General features: G+C 36.5%; 1 protein-coding gene across 1 annotated transcript in view; it reads right to left on the bottom strand.

Annotated features, from left to right (window-relative positions):
• Nucleotides 1-6087: 6087 nt before the first annotated feature.
• Nucleotides 6088-13096, bottom strand: part of LOC116100017 (proline-rich protein 2-like) — a 33737-nt gene continuing 26728 nt past the window's right edge. Inside the window, exons 3-5 of the mRNA XM_031384075.1 lie at nt 11055-11140; nt 8102-8222; nt 6088-6446 (exon numbers count right to left, since the gene is read on the bottom strand). Coding sequence (XP_031239935.1) covers nt 6088-6446; nt 8102-8222; nt 11055-11140 — 566 coding nt within the window. The remainder of the gene's footprint in view (nt 6447-8101; nt 8223-11054; nt 11141-13096) is intronic.

The raw sequence follows: 13096 nt of genomic DNA, 5'->3' as shown, positions 1-13096 counted from the left end.
AAATCAACTACTACCCTTTTTTTGAATTGATATATTCTTAAACTGCCTTCAAAATATTCTATAAACCCATAGTACTTGCTCTCACTAAAGCAGCATCCTTTTGCAGTTAATGAAGGCTCTTATAGCACACACTCAAATACTGAAAATGCAGAAAATAAATGAATATGGAGTGTCTTCAACAAGAAGTACATTAGAAGCACAACCCATACGCATATGGTTGAGGGATCATTACATAAGTGGGGCATGAAGAGTATACTACCCAGAGTGCTGAGAGGATTGTTGTAATAGTGTCTTCTGAGTACTAGAGAGACAACACTAGACTTGAAAAGGATCACATCTGCCAACATGGTTGAGGGAATGCTCCTAAGCCCTGACCTTATCATAGAGTTCCAGCCAATCAACAGCTAGTAATAGAAAGAATGTCAGTTGTCTCTAGGAAGATTGACAGGTTGCCATTGTCAAGTTATTAACCCAAAAATCAAGTATATATGAATAATGTTAATTGGACTCTGTGAGTATTACATATATGTTTGTAAACATGCACATAATAATGATAATTATAATGATGATGATAATAGTAATAATAATAATAATATAGTCTTAGATAATAAAATGTTCATATTTTCTGAGATGGGAAGACTAATTTCAGATGGAAATTCTTTTCCTTCTTTGTTAACAAAAAAAGGAAATTATTTTAGGGCAGTAAGGAAACAAAATAGCTCATCGATTAGGCTTTTTTGTTGTATAGTTAATTAATTCATTAAAATCAAGGATATAGGAATCAAAATAAGTCTTCATTTACCTCTAGGTTATAGTTGGCCTGTTGTGATACAATACACAATTTGAGTAATGTTGAAGCTTTCTAAAAAATTAGTCTGTACTCACTTGAGCACATTTGTATTTTGTGAAGCTTCTCCGGAGCAGGGAATATCTAATAAAGTTACTTATACTTAACATACTTACCATTTAGTCTTTCAAATGAACTTACTAGGTGGTGTAATCACCATCATTCTCACATTTTACAGGAGATACAACTAAGGGCAAGCATAAATGAAGTCTGAGTCAGAGGTTAAGGATGAAGCAATGCCCAAGGCTTGCAATCTTGCTATGGCGTACCCTTTTCCACTGCTTGTTATATCTTCAGAAATAGAGAGGGGATTGCATAAGCAATAGGTACTTATCAGAGAATGTGATTGGCATCCAATTAAGGTTTAGCTTTTGAAAAGAAGAATTATTTTCTGAAATAGTGAAATTTTTAATGTCATAAATGCAATAACAATATCTGTTTATCTTTTATTTTATTTATGTCTTCAACTGAAGATACTGACTGCCATCTATGCATTAATTACTCTCATATTTCATCTTTAGATATAATGTTTAAATACCAGCTTAGAACTATGTGCCACTATAAACCTCCCTTCTTTACAACATCTACAATGTGTCAGTAATCATAAATATGTGGTCTAATATAGACAATATATTCATCCTGAGTATATTCTTTATTTTTAAATTCTTGTGATCTAATTTAGAGACCAAAAGAAACAGAAGAGAAACTTTATTTTAGCTTTCAATTTTAGATGGAGAGTTCACCATGGTAGAATAACAAAGAGGAGAGAGTTAGACATGGCCCCAGGTTGAGGGATGGGGACATGTACCCAACTCAAAAATTTTAACCCAGAATTATTCCTGTCTAAATGAAATACATAGATGATGAATGGAACAGAAACTGAAAGAATGGCCATCCAGAGACTGCTCTACCTGGAGATCCATCCCATATGCAGATCCCAAACCCAGACACTGTTTCTGAAGAAGTGCTTGCTGACAGTAGCCTGATATAGCTGCTTCTTGAGAGGCTCTGCTACAGCCTGACAAATATAGATGCTGATGTTTGCAGCCAAACATCAGACTGAACACAAGGACACCAATAGAGGTTATAAGGGAATGCTGAAGGATCTGACAAGGATTTCAACCCCATAGGAAGAACAAAAATATCAACCAACCTGAACCCATAGACATCCCAGGGTTTAAAGCCCCAATAAAAGAGAACCCATGGCTCCAGTTACTTATGTATAAGAGGATGGCCTAATCTGCCTTTAATGGTGGGGGAGGCCCTTGGTCATATAAAGGCTTAATTATCCAGTGTAGGGGAATTGTAGGATTGTGAGGTAGGAGTGGGAGGGTGGATAAACACCCTCATAGAAGCAGGATGAGGAGGGATATGATAGGGTGATTTCATAGGAGACGCCAAATAGTAGATAATATATGAAATGTCAATAAATAAATATCATAAGGGTTTGTAAACCCTTCAGCTCCTTTGTTTTTTTCTCTAGCTCCTTCATTGGAGAACTTGTGCCCAGGTAATTGGATGGCTATGAGCCTCTACTTCTGTATTACTCAGACACTGAAGGGTTTTATAGCCCCTTAGGAGAAACAAAAATATGAGCTAACTAGTACCTTCAGAGCTCTCAGTGACTAAACTACCAACCAAAGAGTACACATGGTAGGACTCATGGCTCCAGCTGCATATGTAGCAGAAGACAGCCTAGTCAATCCTCAATGGGAGAAGAGGCTCTAGGTTCTATGAAGGTTCTATGCCCCAGTGAAGGGGAATGCCAGAGCCAAGAAGTGGGGGAGGGGTAGGTTGGTAAACAGAGGGAGAGAGGAGGGAACAGGGATTGTTTGTTTTTTTCCGGAGGAGAAACCAGGAAAATAAATATAATTTGAAATGTAAATAAAGAAAATATCTAGTAAAATAAATAAATTAATAAAATATCCATTTTTTTTTTAAAAAAAAGGAAAAGAAAGAAACTTCCTTTGAAGATAAGCTGCCATGAAATTCAGCTGTAAGGCATTTTCTCAATTAGTGATTGAATTTGTGAGGGCCAAGTATGTGTGGTGCCACGTTGGGCAGGTAGTCCTTGGTTCTGTAAAAAAGCAAGCTGAGCAGCCCAGGGGAAGCAAGCAAGTAACTGACATCCCTCCATGGTTGTTGCATCAGCGCTGGCTTCCTGGACTTCTTGAGTTCCACTCCTGATTTCCTTTTGTGATGAATAGCAATGTGGAAGTGTAAGCAGAATAAATCATCTCTACCTAAATTTGCTTTTTGTTCATGTTGTTTTGTGCAAGAATAGAAACCCTAAGAAGAGGTTTCAGGAAATCTGGAAAGCCCTACTATCTACCTTATATGTCCTGAAGCCACTGCAGTCCAGTATTCTATTGTCTAGAACCTACAAGCCTACGGCTTCTACCAAAGATGTTTGGCAATCCTTCCCTTCCTCTGAGGAACTGGTGCCCTAGTCCACACACATACTTAACTCAACACTCTTGCCTTGGCATGCTTCCTACCCCTGCACCACAGATTATGCACAATCTACACATAAGCATATGTTTTCGCAGATAGATACTATATTAAACTGGGAAGAGAAGTAAAAGTGTCTGCTTTCTGACTCAGGCAGAAACACAGCAGTAAAAGCCAATTAGTTGTGATTTTTAAGAAGAAAATGGTGGAGGTCTGCATTAGAATGGACTAAGATGTAGTGGCATATTTTGTTTGTGGATATTATATAGGTAAACCAAAGAGGGCTTTTGATTGCTGGATTCAAATAAATTTATAGTAGGACTTGGGTAGAAGAAGGAAGTGGCCAAATAAGGAAATACTCCTTCAGGGGTGGATCTAGCATTAGGAATGTAATATAAAAGTTTTTGTCAAGGTATTGGAAGAAAAGCAAACCAAGCTCGCCATGACCAAACTGGCCAGTGTCCCTTTAACTACACCCTTGTTACGTTTTCAAAGTTTCCTTAGCATATGCTAAGGTTGGGATTCTGTTCTGTGTTCATAGTCTACCAGAATTATCACCCTGTTGTTTATGACTGTGGAAATAACTTTAAAAACCCATTATGTTGTAGATACCAGGCAAGAGAAAAGTGTAGAACATTTTTGTCAGGTAAAAGATACATGGCTTATGGACAATTGCTAGAAGAAATTGCAGAAAGAATCCAATAGAAAATACTATGGGACCCCATAAAACGGCAAAGCTTGTGTAAGGCAAAAGACACTGTCAATAGGACAAAACAGCAACCAACAAATTGGGAAAACATTTTTACCAATCCTATATCTAATAAAGGGCTAATATTCAATGTATACAAAGAATTCAAGAAGTTAGAGTCCAGAGAACCAAATAACCTTATTAAAAGATGGGGTACAAAGTTAAACAAACAATTCTTAACTGAAGAATACCAAATGGCTGTGAATCACCTAAAAAAATGTTCAACATCCTTAGTCATCAGGGAAATGCAAATCAAAATAACGCTGTGGTTCCACCTCACACCAGTCAGATTGGCTAGGCTAAAAAACTTAGGTGACAGTAGATGCTGGAGAGGTTGTGGAGAAAGAGGAACACTACTTCATTGCTGGTGGGATTGCAAGCTGGTGCAACCACTCTGGAAATCAGTTTGGCAGTTCCTCCAGAAATTGGACATATTTCTACCAGAGGACCTAGCTATAACACTCCTGGGCATATACCCAGAAGATGCTCCAACATGTAATAAGGACACATGCTCCACCATGTTCATAGCAGCCTTATTTATAATAGCCAGAAAGTGGAAACAACCCAGATGTCCCTCAACAGAGGAATGGATACAGAAATTGTGGTACTTCTACACAATGGAGTACTACTCAGCTATTAAAAACAATGAATTTATGAAATACTTAGGTAAATGGATGGATCTGGAGAATATCATCCTGAGTGAGGTAACCCAAGCACAAAAGAACACACATGGTATGCCCTCTCTGATAAATGGATATTAACCCAGAAGTTCAGAATACAGGAATAACAAAACACAAACTACAAGAAACTTCAGAAGAAGGAAGCCCAAATGTGGTCATTTATCTCCTTCTTAAAAGGGGGAACAAAATACCCAAGAAAGGAGTTGCAGAGACTGAATGAAGGACATGACAGCCTAATATAGCTATCTCCTGGAGGCTCTGACAGTACCTGACTAATACAGATGTAGTCTCTCACAGCCATCCATTGAACTGAGTACAGGGTCCTCAAAGATGAAGTTAGAGAAAGGACCAAAGGAGATGAAGGGTTTGCAGCTCCTTAGGACCAACAACAATATGAACTAACTAGTACCCTCAGAAGTCCCAGAGACTCAACCACCAACCAAGGACTATAGATGGTGGGATGAATTTTTCTGGCAGTATTTGTATAGTAGAGGATTTCAAAGTCGACCATTAATGGGAGGAGAGGCCCTTGGCCCTGTGAAGATTCTTTGCCCCAATATAGGGGACTGCCAGGGCCAATAAAAGTGAGAGGGTAGGGTGGCAAGCATGAGGAGGGGGGAGGCAACAGGGGTTCATTTTTCTTGTTTTTGTTTGTTTGTTTTTTAGAGGGGAAACTTGGAAAGGAGAAACAATATGACATGTAAATACAGAAAATAACTAATAAAAATAAATTAAAAAAGAAAATACTGATGATTGTTGATTATTTTTAACCCTGAAATTCCAGTATAAAAGATGCCTATAAAGAAAGACAGCACTCAGAAGTTGCATGCTGAAGATTATTTTATTAATATAGTGAAACTCCAGCTTTGATCCTTCATCGCAGTGGAAGAACTTTTTGAGGGCAGCATCTTCTTACTCAATTTCTGAAATTAAAAAAAAAACTAATGTATGCAGGGTACAGAGAGAACATGACATTTCAGTCATTAATTATATGAACACGCTGAAAGGAAAGAGAAACAAGAATAAAGAACAGGATGAGATCTGTGTATACTTTTGAATTCATGAATCTCAGGAAGGAAGTAAAGAATCTTTGAAAGAAAATGATTCTTCTTGCCAAAAGTAGATAAGACACACACTATTGTGGAAAACCAACTTTGGAGGAGATGTTCCTCCAAAAACACATATTCTCTCTTGAATAGATCATTAAATATTTAATAAATATATTTGATATTGGGACCAGGACAATGTTATTACTACATATTTAAGTTTTTTACTTTCTTCAATCTGAAATATATAGGAGATTTCTTCCCTACCAACCACCAGGGGATAAATATGAGTCATACCTGTCACAGAATTCTGGTTTACTGAGGTCCCTGGGGTCTACCAAATTGGGGACCTTGTGGTGGACCTTGTGGGTTTCCAGCCTGAGGAGGTCTCTGCTGTGGGCCTCCTTGTTGGGGTGGGCCTTGAGGGGGTCTCTGCTGTGGGCCTCCTTGTTGGGGTGGGCCTTGAGGGGGTCTCTGCTGTGGGCCTCCTTGTTGGGGTGGGCCTTGAGGAGGTCTCTGCTGTGGGCCTCCTGGTGGGGGTGGGCCTTGTGGAGGTCTCTGCTGTGGGCCTCCTGGTGGGGGTGGGCCTTGCTGGTTCCCATTAGCAGGTGGTCTTGGTTGGAATCCTGAAGGAGGTGGTCTCTGATTGGGAATCTGGTTTTGGTTCTGAAGTTCTGAGTGATAAAAGCAAATAATAAATGAGGTTAGTCATACCCGACTTTTTTCTCTTTTATCTCAATGACATTTTCACATAGCATCTTTTCTACATAGCAACCTTTTTTTTTAGTTTCAAGAAATGCTCCTGTTAAAACATAGCCTTTGGATGACGTGCAACTATACATAATGCAGTTTCCAGAGTAATCAGGACAGTTTTCTCATACAAATTTAAACAAGTAAATCAGTTCTTATATGTAGGTTCTGTTACTTGTCATATTATTGGAAATTATTATATTTTTGTGAATCCAGATCAAATCACTAAGTTTCATGGTAAAATTCATGCAGCTTGCTCATAAGATGTGTCTCATTTTGAGAAACATTATCAGGGGAAGAAGAGCTTAAAAGTCACAGACCAGATAGTGTTCGCTAAGCAAATTCATCACAGGTTATAATCAATGGGCTCAGTTCATTTCTTTGAGTATAGAGTCACAAAGAAAGAAGACACTAACACATTTATGTGGTTTTCCTGTTGAAATCAACTGAAATAGAGGCAATAATGTGTTGGAAGAGGACACTGAGGAACTCTTTTTTCTGTAGAAGAGTCAAAATCAGGATACTTCATCTAAACTTCATCTCCTACAAACCACTCCTCTGTCATTGAAAAGCATTGAAAAGGTAAATTGTTCCTGTTTTCAGAGAATTCAGACTTCTGGTTTATTGTAATTTGCCCCCTACCCCCTTAATGCTCCTTATTGTCCAAGTTGAAAAATTTTTGTCTGAAACTTTATGAAACTTACATTCATTTATTCCTAAAAATAGAAATGACAATACATTGTAGTTATAAAACTCCCTCCTTAATAAAGACAGATAAGGAGAGTAAATATTTGTTGGTATTTCCTTAGTGTTATTGGGAAAGAGTATTGACAGATGGCCACTGTGAAGGAAACGAAAGGATACTCTCAAGGTATATTCACACAAGCAACTAGCATCTTACAGTTGGCATGAGGTTTTAGTCACAATCTGTCATTTCCTAAGGGAATTTTTAACCTCTTTAGCAGTAATTTGCAGCATCTCTGGTGACTATTTTGCTGAGTGTGAACCACTAAGTCACAATGTAAAATTGTCTTTTTGTTGTCTCCATTTTACTTAGAATCTTGTTGCTTGCGCTGACAAGTCTATTTTTCTCTCTCTTTCTTTCTCCCTTTATGTATCTCTATGTAATTTAAAATATTTATCTCTTTATTATTAATTCATTTCTTCTAACTTTCTATCCTCTCAAAGAAAAGGAATATGAATTAAGTTTTGAGGAAATGATTGAACACATACTGTTAATTCAATGGAGTATTGAGTGTATGGAAAATAAAAATTGGGAAGTTATTATTTCTGCATAATAATTTTGGGATTTTTACTTCAATTGCCATCCTTCAAATGCCTCTTATATATGTTTTTCTCTCGAATTCCCCTGATCAACAGTATCACAAGGCTACTGGCATATATAGTTTATTTTAGATTCCACACTGTCTTCAAATCTGAGTCTATTTTTAAAACTGAAACACTGTGTGGACTCCTTCACCTTTCATCTTTTGTCTTCTGACCCATCTCTCTCTTCCCAAGCAGTTTTGTCTCCTGTTCTTTAGGAAGAGTTACAACACCCACACCCATATTCTCATACCTTCACCAGGTTCCTGAGCAGAGCTCAGGGCCAGCAGGACCACTGTGAACAGGACCACCAGCATGTTGGAAGAGGCTCTGGAGTTTCTCCCAAGTCTGTGCTGGAAGAAGCGAGGCACTGTCTTTATAAGGAGGAGCAGAAGAATGGCACCGTTGAATTCCATACTATGTTATTTCCTAATTATCAAAGCAGGATTTCTTGCATCCTTTACTCCACTCTGGGACTTTTGCCCAAAAGGATGAGGAACGCAAAAGGTGCCTGCATCCATATTCTAAGTTGTGCAATAATAAGAATAAATTAGAAAAAGTCAGGTGTAGGAGAGTAGCCTAGATATTGAATGTAAGGACTGTCAATATATGAATATCTCATTATATTTGCTGACATTACCAGTGAATCACTCTGCATTGAGGCTTGGACTAATGTATGTACATAGTTGTTTATATTGCCCATAATGATTTCCATCCAAATTGAATATGGTCAATGCCTCTGACAAGTAGTATAGCTTAAACAATATCACTTATATGTGCCCTTATATGTAATATAGTAAATTAAGACTGATGGGGTTGAGCCTATTCATATACAAATTTCAAGTATAATAAGAAACTTTTAATCCATAACATTCTACACCTCAATTAGAGTGCTCACTATTCTCTTGACCTGACCCAATAAAAACACCATTGGCTAGTATAACATGAGATCTACTTTATCGTTAAAATCCCAGCAAACGTGAAATCACATCCCATATGGGGTTTACATAAGTCAGTATCATGAATCTGTAATTCCATGATAAGTTGTTTGTCTATTTTTCATTTTGAAAGTCTATAGTTATAGCTCCACTTTATAAATTGTTCTATTTTTCTAGTTGCTTAAGGGTAGAATTTTGGAGCTGAGCATGACAGCAACTTTCTTGTTTCCCTGAATGAGACAAAGGTATACTGTCATCCTGGTTTTCAATGGCAGCAATAGGCTCAGGCCTCACAATGTCATTCAGCACAGGTTATGTGTAACTTTCTGATAGTACATCACCTCAATAGTGTCCTTCTGTATATTGTTCCTTTTTATTTTTATAATTACTGATTCCTTTTTCAATTTCAATTTATTCTTAGACAATATCCAGAGATGTAAAGAGAATATTTTAACTTTTATCTTCACATTAATCCTATTTGAAATATGGGCTGCTCATGATTAAGTTTTACATTTCCATATTTTTGTCTACTTCTATTTCAAAAATTGTTCACTGGTTGCTTTATTTCCAAAAGATTTTCTTGTGTGTCTAATATTTCTTACTTACAATAAATCCTTTATTTATTGTTATGTCTTAACAATTCCTTCTCATTCTTTTGTTGGAAAGTATTTATTTACAACAACTCTTAACATAGGATATATGTAAAAATATTTGTGTTTTACTAAAGTTTAATAGAGGGTATGTGACATTTTTCCTGCTTCCTTGGAGGGAGGTTAGAAGGAGACACATGACAATCCTTTATTTGTGACCCTTGTACATTGTGGGTCACTATGTTCTGTGCTATTCCTGTGAATATCAGTTAGTTCTTTTCCACATGATTGTAGAGAATCAAACCTGTCCTATCCAGGTTGTCACAGAAAGGGACCACAGTCAAGAATCATGCAATGTGTAGCTAGTACTGAGTGTTGTCATGCTTGGAGAGTCAGCCTTTTCCTTGACTTTTTGAAAATAGGGACATATTTGTTGATTCTTGCAAGTATCACTCAGCTCAGGACATTTCACTGACTTCTCAGTTTCAACAGTGTTTGAAAAAGTTTTGTGTATCATGTAGAAAGGCTCCTTCATTAATGAACTATATATACTACATTTTATGTGACCCTTAAACAAGGGCCAGTGTTATGGAAACATTTGTGGGTCTATTAAAACTGTATTCAAAGAAAACATTACTTACAGTTCACCAATAAATTTTGGTTATGCTAAACACAAACTTTTTCCCATTTTTGTGGAATACATGAGAAGCAGAGTTCTTACCCCAGACAGGAATCTCTATTCATCAACACACCATGGGTTTCACCTTCCACAAAATCTACATAGGAAGGGAACCTGAAGAAAAGTCCTGTCCAGATTGTCAGAAAAAAGAACCACAGTCAAGAATCATGCAATGTGTAGCTAGTACTGAGTGTTGTCATGCTTGGAGAGTCAGCCTTTTCCTTGACTTTTTGAAAACAGGAACATATCTGTTGATTCTTCCAAGTATCATTTAGCTCAGAAAATTTCACTGACCTTCTAAGTTTCAACAATGTGTGAAAAGGATTAGTGTATCATTAAAGAAAAATATCATCTCTGACCTCAACAGGCACAACTGAGGCAGGAAATATGAAAGAGCTGAGAATATGTTTAATGCCTTACATGGAACTATAGCTTCCTTTAACTCATATAAATAATGTTGAACCATATCACCTTAATGAATATAATCCCCTCTCTTTAGAATATGCATTTATATCAGTATGTATATTCATACACATATTCTTATATATTAAGTTATCTGTACCAAATATTCTAAAGTCATAGCAAGTATATATAAAGATGTTATGAACATAAAATATATGATCTCTTTATCTTAAACCTACTCTCCTTACTATTAGTTTGATATGGATGCAAAGGAAAAGCTGTACATTGCCTGGCACAAACAATACACACTTGCACATGTGAGTTTTTTTGGCCAGTCCAGGAAAAATATAGTGTGTGAACCAAGTTCCTCAGAGACCTTTATCTTCATGTCTTTCTCTTTGATCATATGGAGTTTGCTTGGTGCATATATGGGACTATGTCATCTAATACCCATTCCATATAAAGACACAGTCAATTAAGTATGGCTGGTTATTTATTGCTGTCAGTCTTTTATATTTTTGTACTAAGCATGTGTTATTTCAATATTTTATTCATGTTCATAATTCCTCTAATCATGTTCACTTATTACTCTCTCACCTGGAGGCCAGGTAGAGAACAGAGTTCTAAAACCAGGTAATCAGGAAGACCCACTCCAAGCCCTAGGTAGAACCAGCCACCTAATCCTGGAAAAGAGAAATTCTCATTGGTACCTACCTAAAGGGGGATTACCCAAAGATGTTTTCTGGGCCATCATCCTTAGTAATCAAGAATAAATTGTCAGGTAGGATTGGAATTTATTTTTCTTGAAACATCAACTCCAGTAATTTTGAAAAGACAGTATGTACTAATCAGCTTTAACCACATTGATATTACATAGATTGTGGTCTTTATTCCATTTGGATATTCTGTGGTGGCATAGGAAATTTATGCTTTGTATTTTACTAAAGATATTGTGGGTTTGAGGAGCAATAAACACCCATGTATTTCAAAATTATTGTTGTTGGTTTATTCAAAATTAGCAATTTTCCCCCTAAACTCTAGGACCTTCTTACACAGGCCAGCAGCTGCACACTTTAGAGTTCAAAATGGCCTCCTCAGGTCTGTGGTACACGAGACCATCATGTTGTGCTGTTAAATGTTATTTGCATTTTAAATATGCACAAACATTTGTATATGCCAAAGAGTAAGTATAAAATAAAAATAAGAATAGTCTTTTTGGAAAAGAAGTCATTAACTTAAATCTTCAAGTGATTTGGTTATCATCAACATCAATGTCCACATCAACAGTAACTAATTCTTTTCATCATTTTATTAGAAACTGACATGGACTATGTGGCTATTTTCTATCATCTTTATGTGTATAGTAAGTAAAACTTAATTGTTAAACAGTTAGACATAACAATTTTCATAGAGTCAACACATTTGTGTTTTTTATTTTGGTGTTTTTGTTTTTTGAATAGTAAATCATTCCTCTATGTGACTCTTCTCTCATTGACAAGTCAAGCCCTTGTTAGTAGAACTTCAAGAAGGCTGGTGTTTTTAATAAAATAGCACCTGTCTCAGTAACCATCCTTCTAATCATGTCATATAATTTGTAATAAGATTTTGAGAATGGAAGTCATGTTCATTCAGGCCTGTTGGGCTTCAATATTGGTGTGTGTCCAACAATGGCCTTGAGTTCCTGGTTCTTCATTCATCCACTATTCAAGTGCTGTGACTATAGGCATATGTCATCATCTCAAGTTTTTGTAGAATATTTTTGCAATGAAGCTATATAACCATTAAAATATGTTTTCATAATATTATCAGCCACTGTTTAGAGTGAACAATGTGCTAGGTGATTCCCAATTGCCAGCTTCAGCATCTGTGGTGTGGAGTGCCCAGGTAAAGAGCCAGGGTGGGTACTTGCTAAGAGCAGTTGACAGAAGTGGGTGAGATCCTGATGGTAACAGCATTCAGTGACTAGAGAAATTATTCAGTGGTTCTTTCTTTGAGTGAACAAAGCTTAACTGACTGTGCCTGGCAGTCATTTTGTCCAAAAGAAGTCTGAAGTCTTTTAACTCTTTGGGATTGGTGAGAAAGACAAAAAGAGAATTCATACATACAAATACATATACATATCTAATGGGTAAATGAAGTAAATGCATAGTTCATTAACTCTATACATGCAAATTCATACTTGCATGCATGCAGACTGATAGACATACATCTATCAGGTGGGTAGACATACATATTCAGACTGAAAACAGGTGAAACAAAGCTCCAGAAAGCAAGCTCCAAGGTCTTTGCTCATTACATATGTACTTATACACATATGCACATAACCACACATTCATAGTGGAAGAGTGATGCAATGGTCCAACAGGCAGGATCCAAGCATTTAACACAAATACATACATACATACATATATACATACATACATTCATACATATATTCATACATACAATTGATGGATAGATCAAGCTCCAATACACCCAAACATTTTATATATATACACACACACAGACACACACACACACACATATATATATATATATATATGTGTGTGTGTGTGTGTCTGTGTGTGTGTATATATATTTGTATATTTGTATATACATACATGTATATATATATATATGTATATATATATATATATATA

Source organism: Mastomys coucha, unplaced genomic scaffold, assembly GCF_008632895.1.
Source record: "Mastomys coucha isolate ucsf_1 unplaced genomic scaffold, UCSF_Mcou_1 pScaffold20, whole genome shotgun sequence".
Classification (NCBI taxonomy): Eukaryota; Metazoa; Chordata; class Mammalia; order Rodentia; family Muridae; genus Mastomys; species Mastomys coucha.
This window is presented reverse-complemented; position numbering and strand designations above follow the sequence as displayed.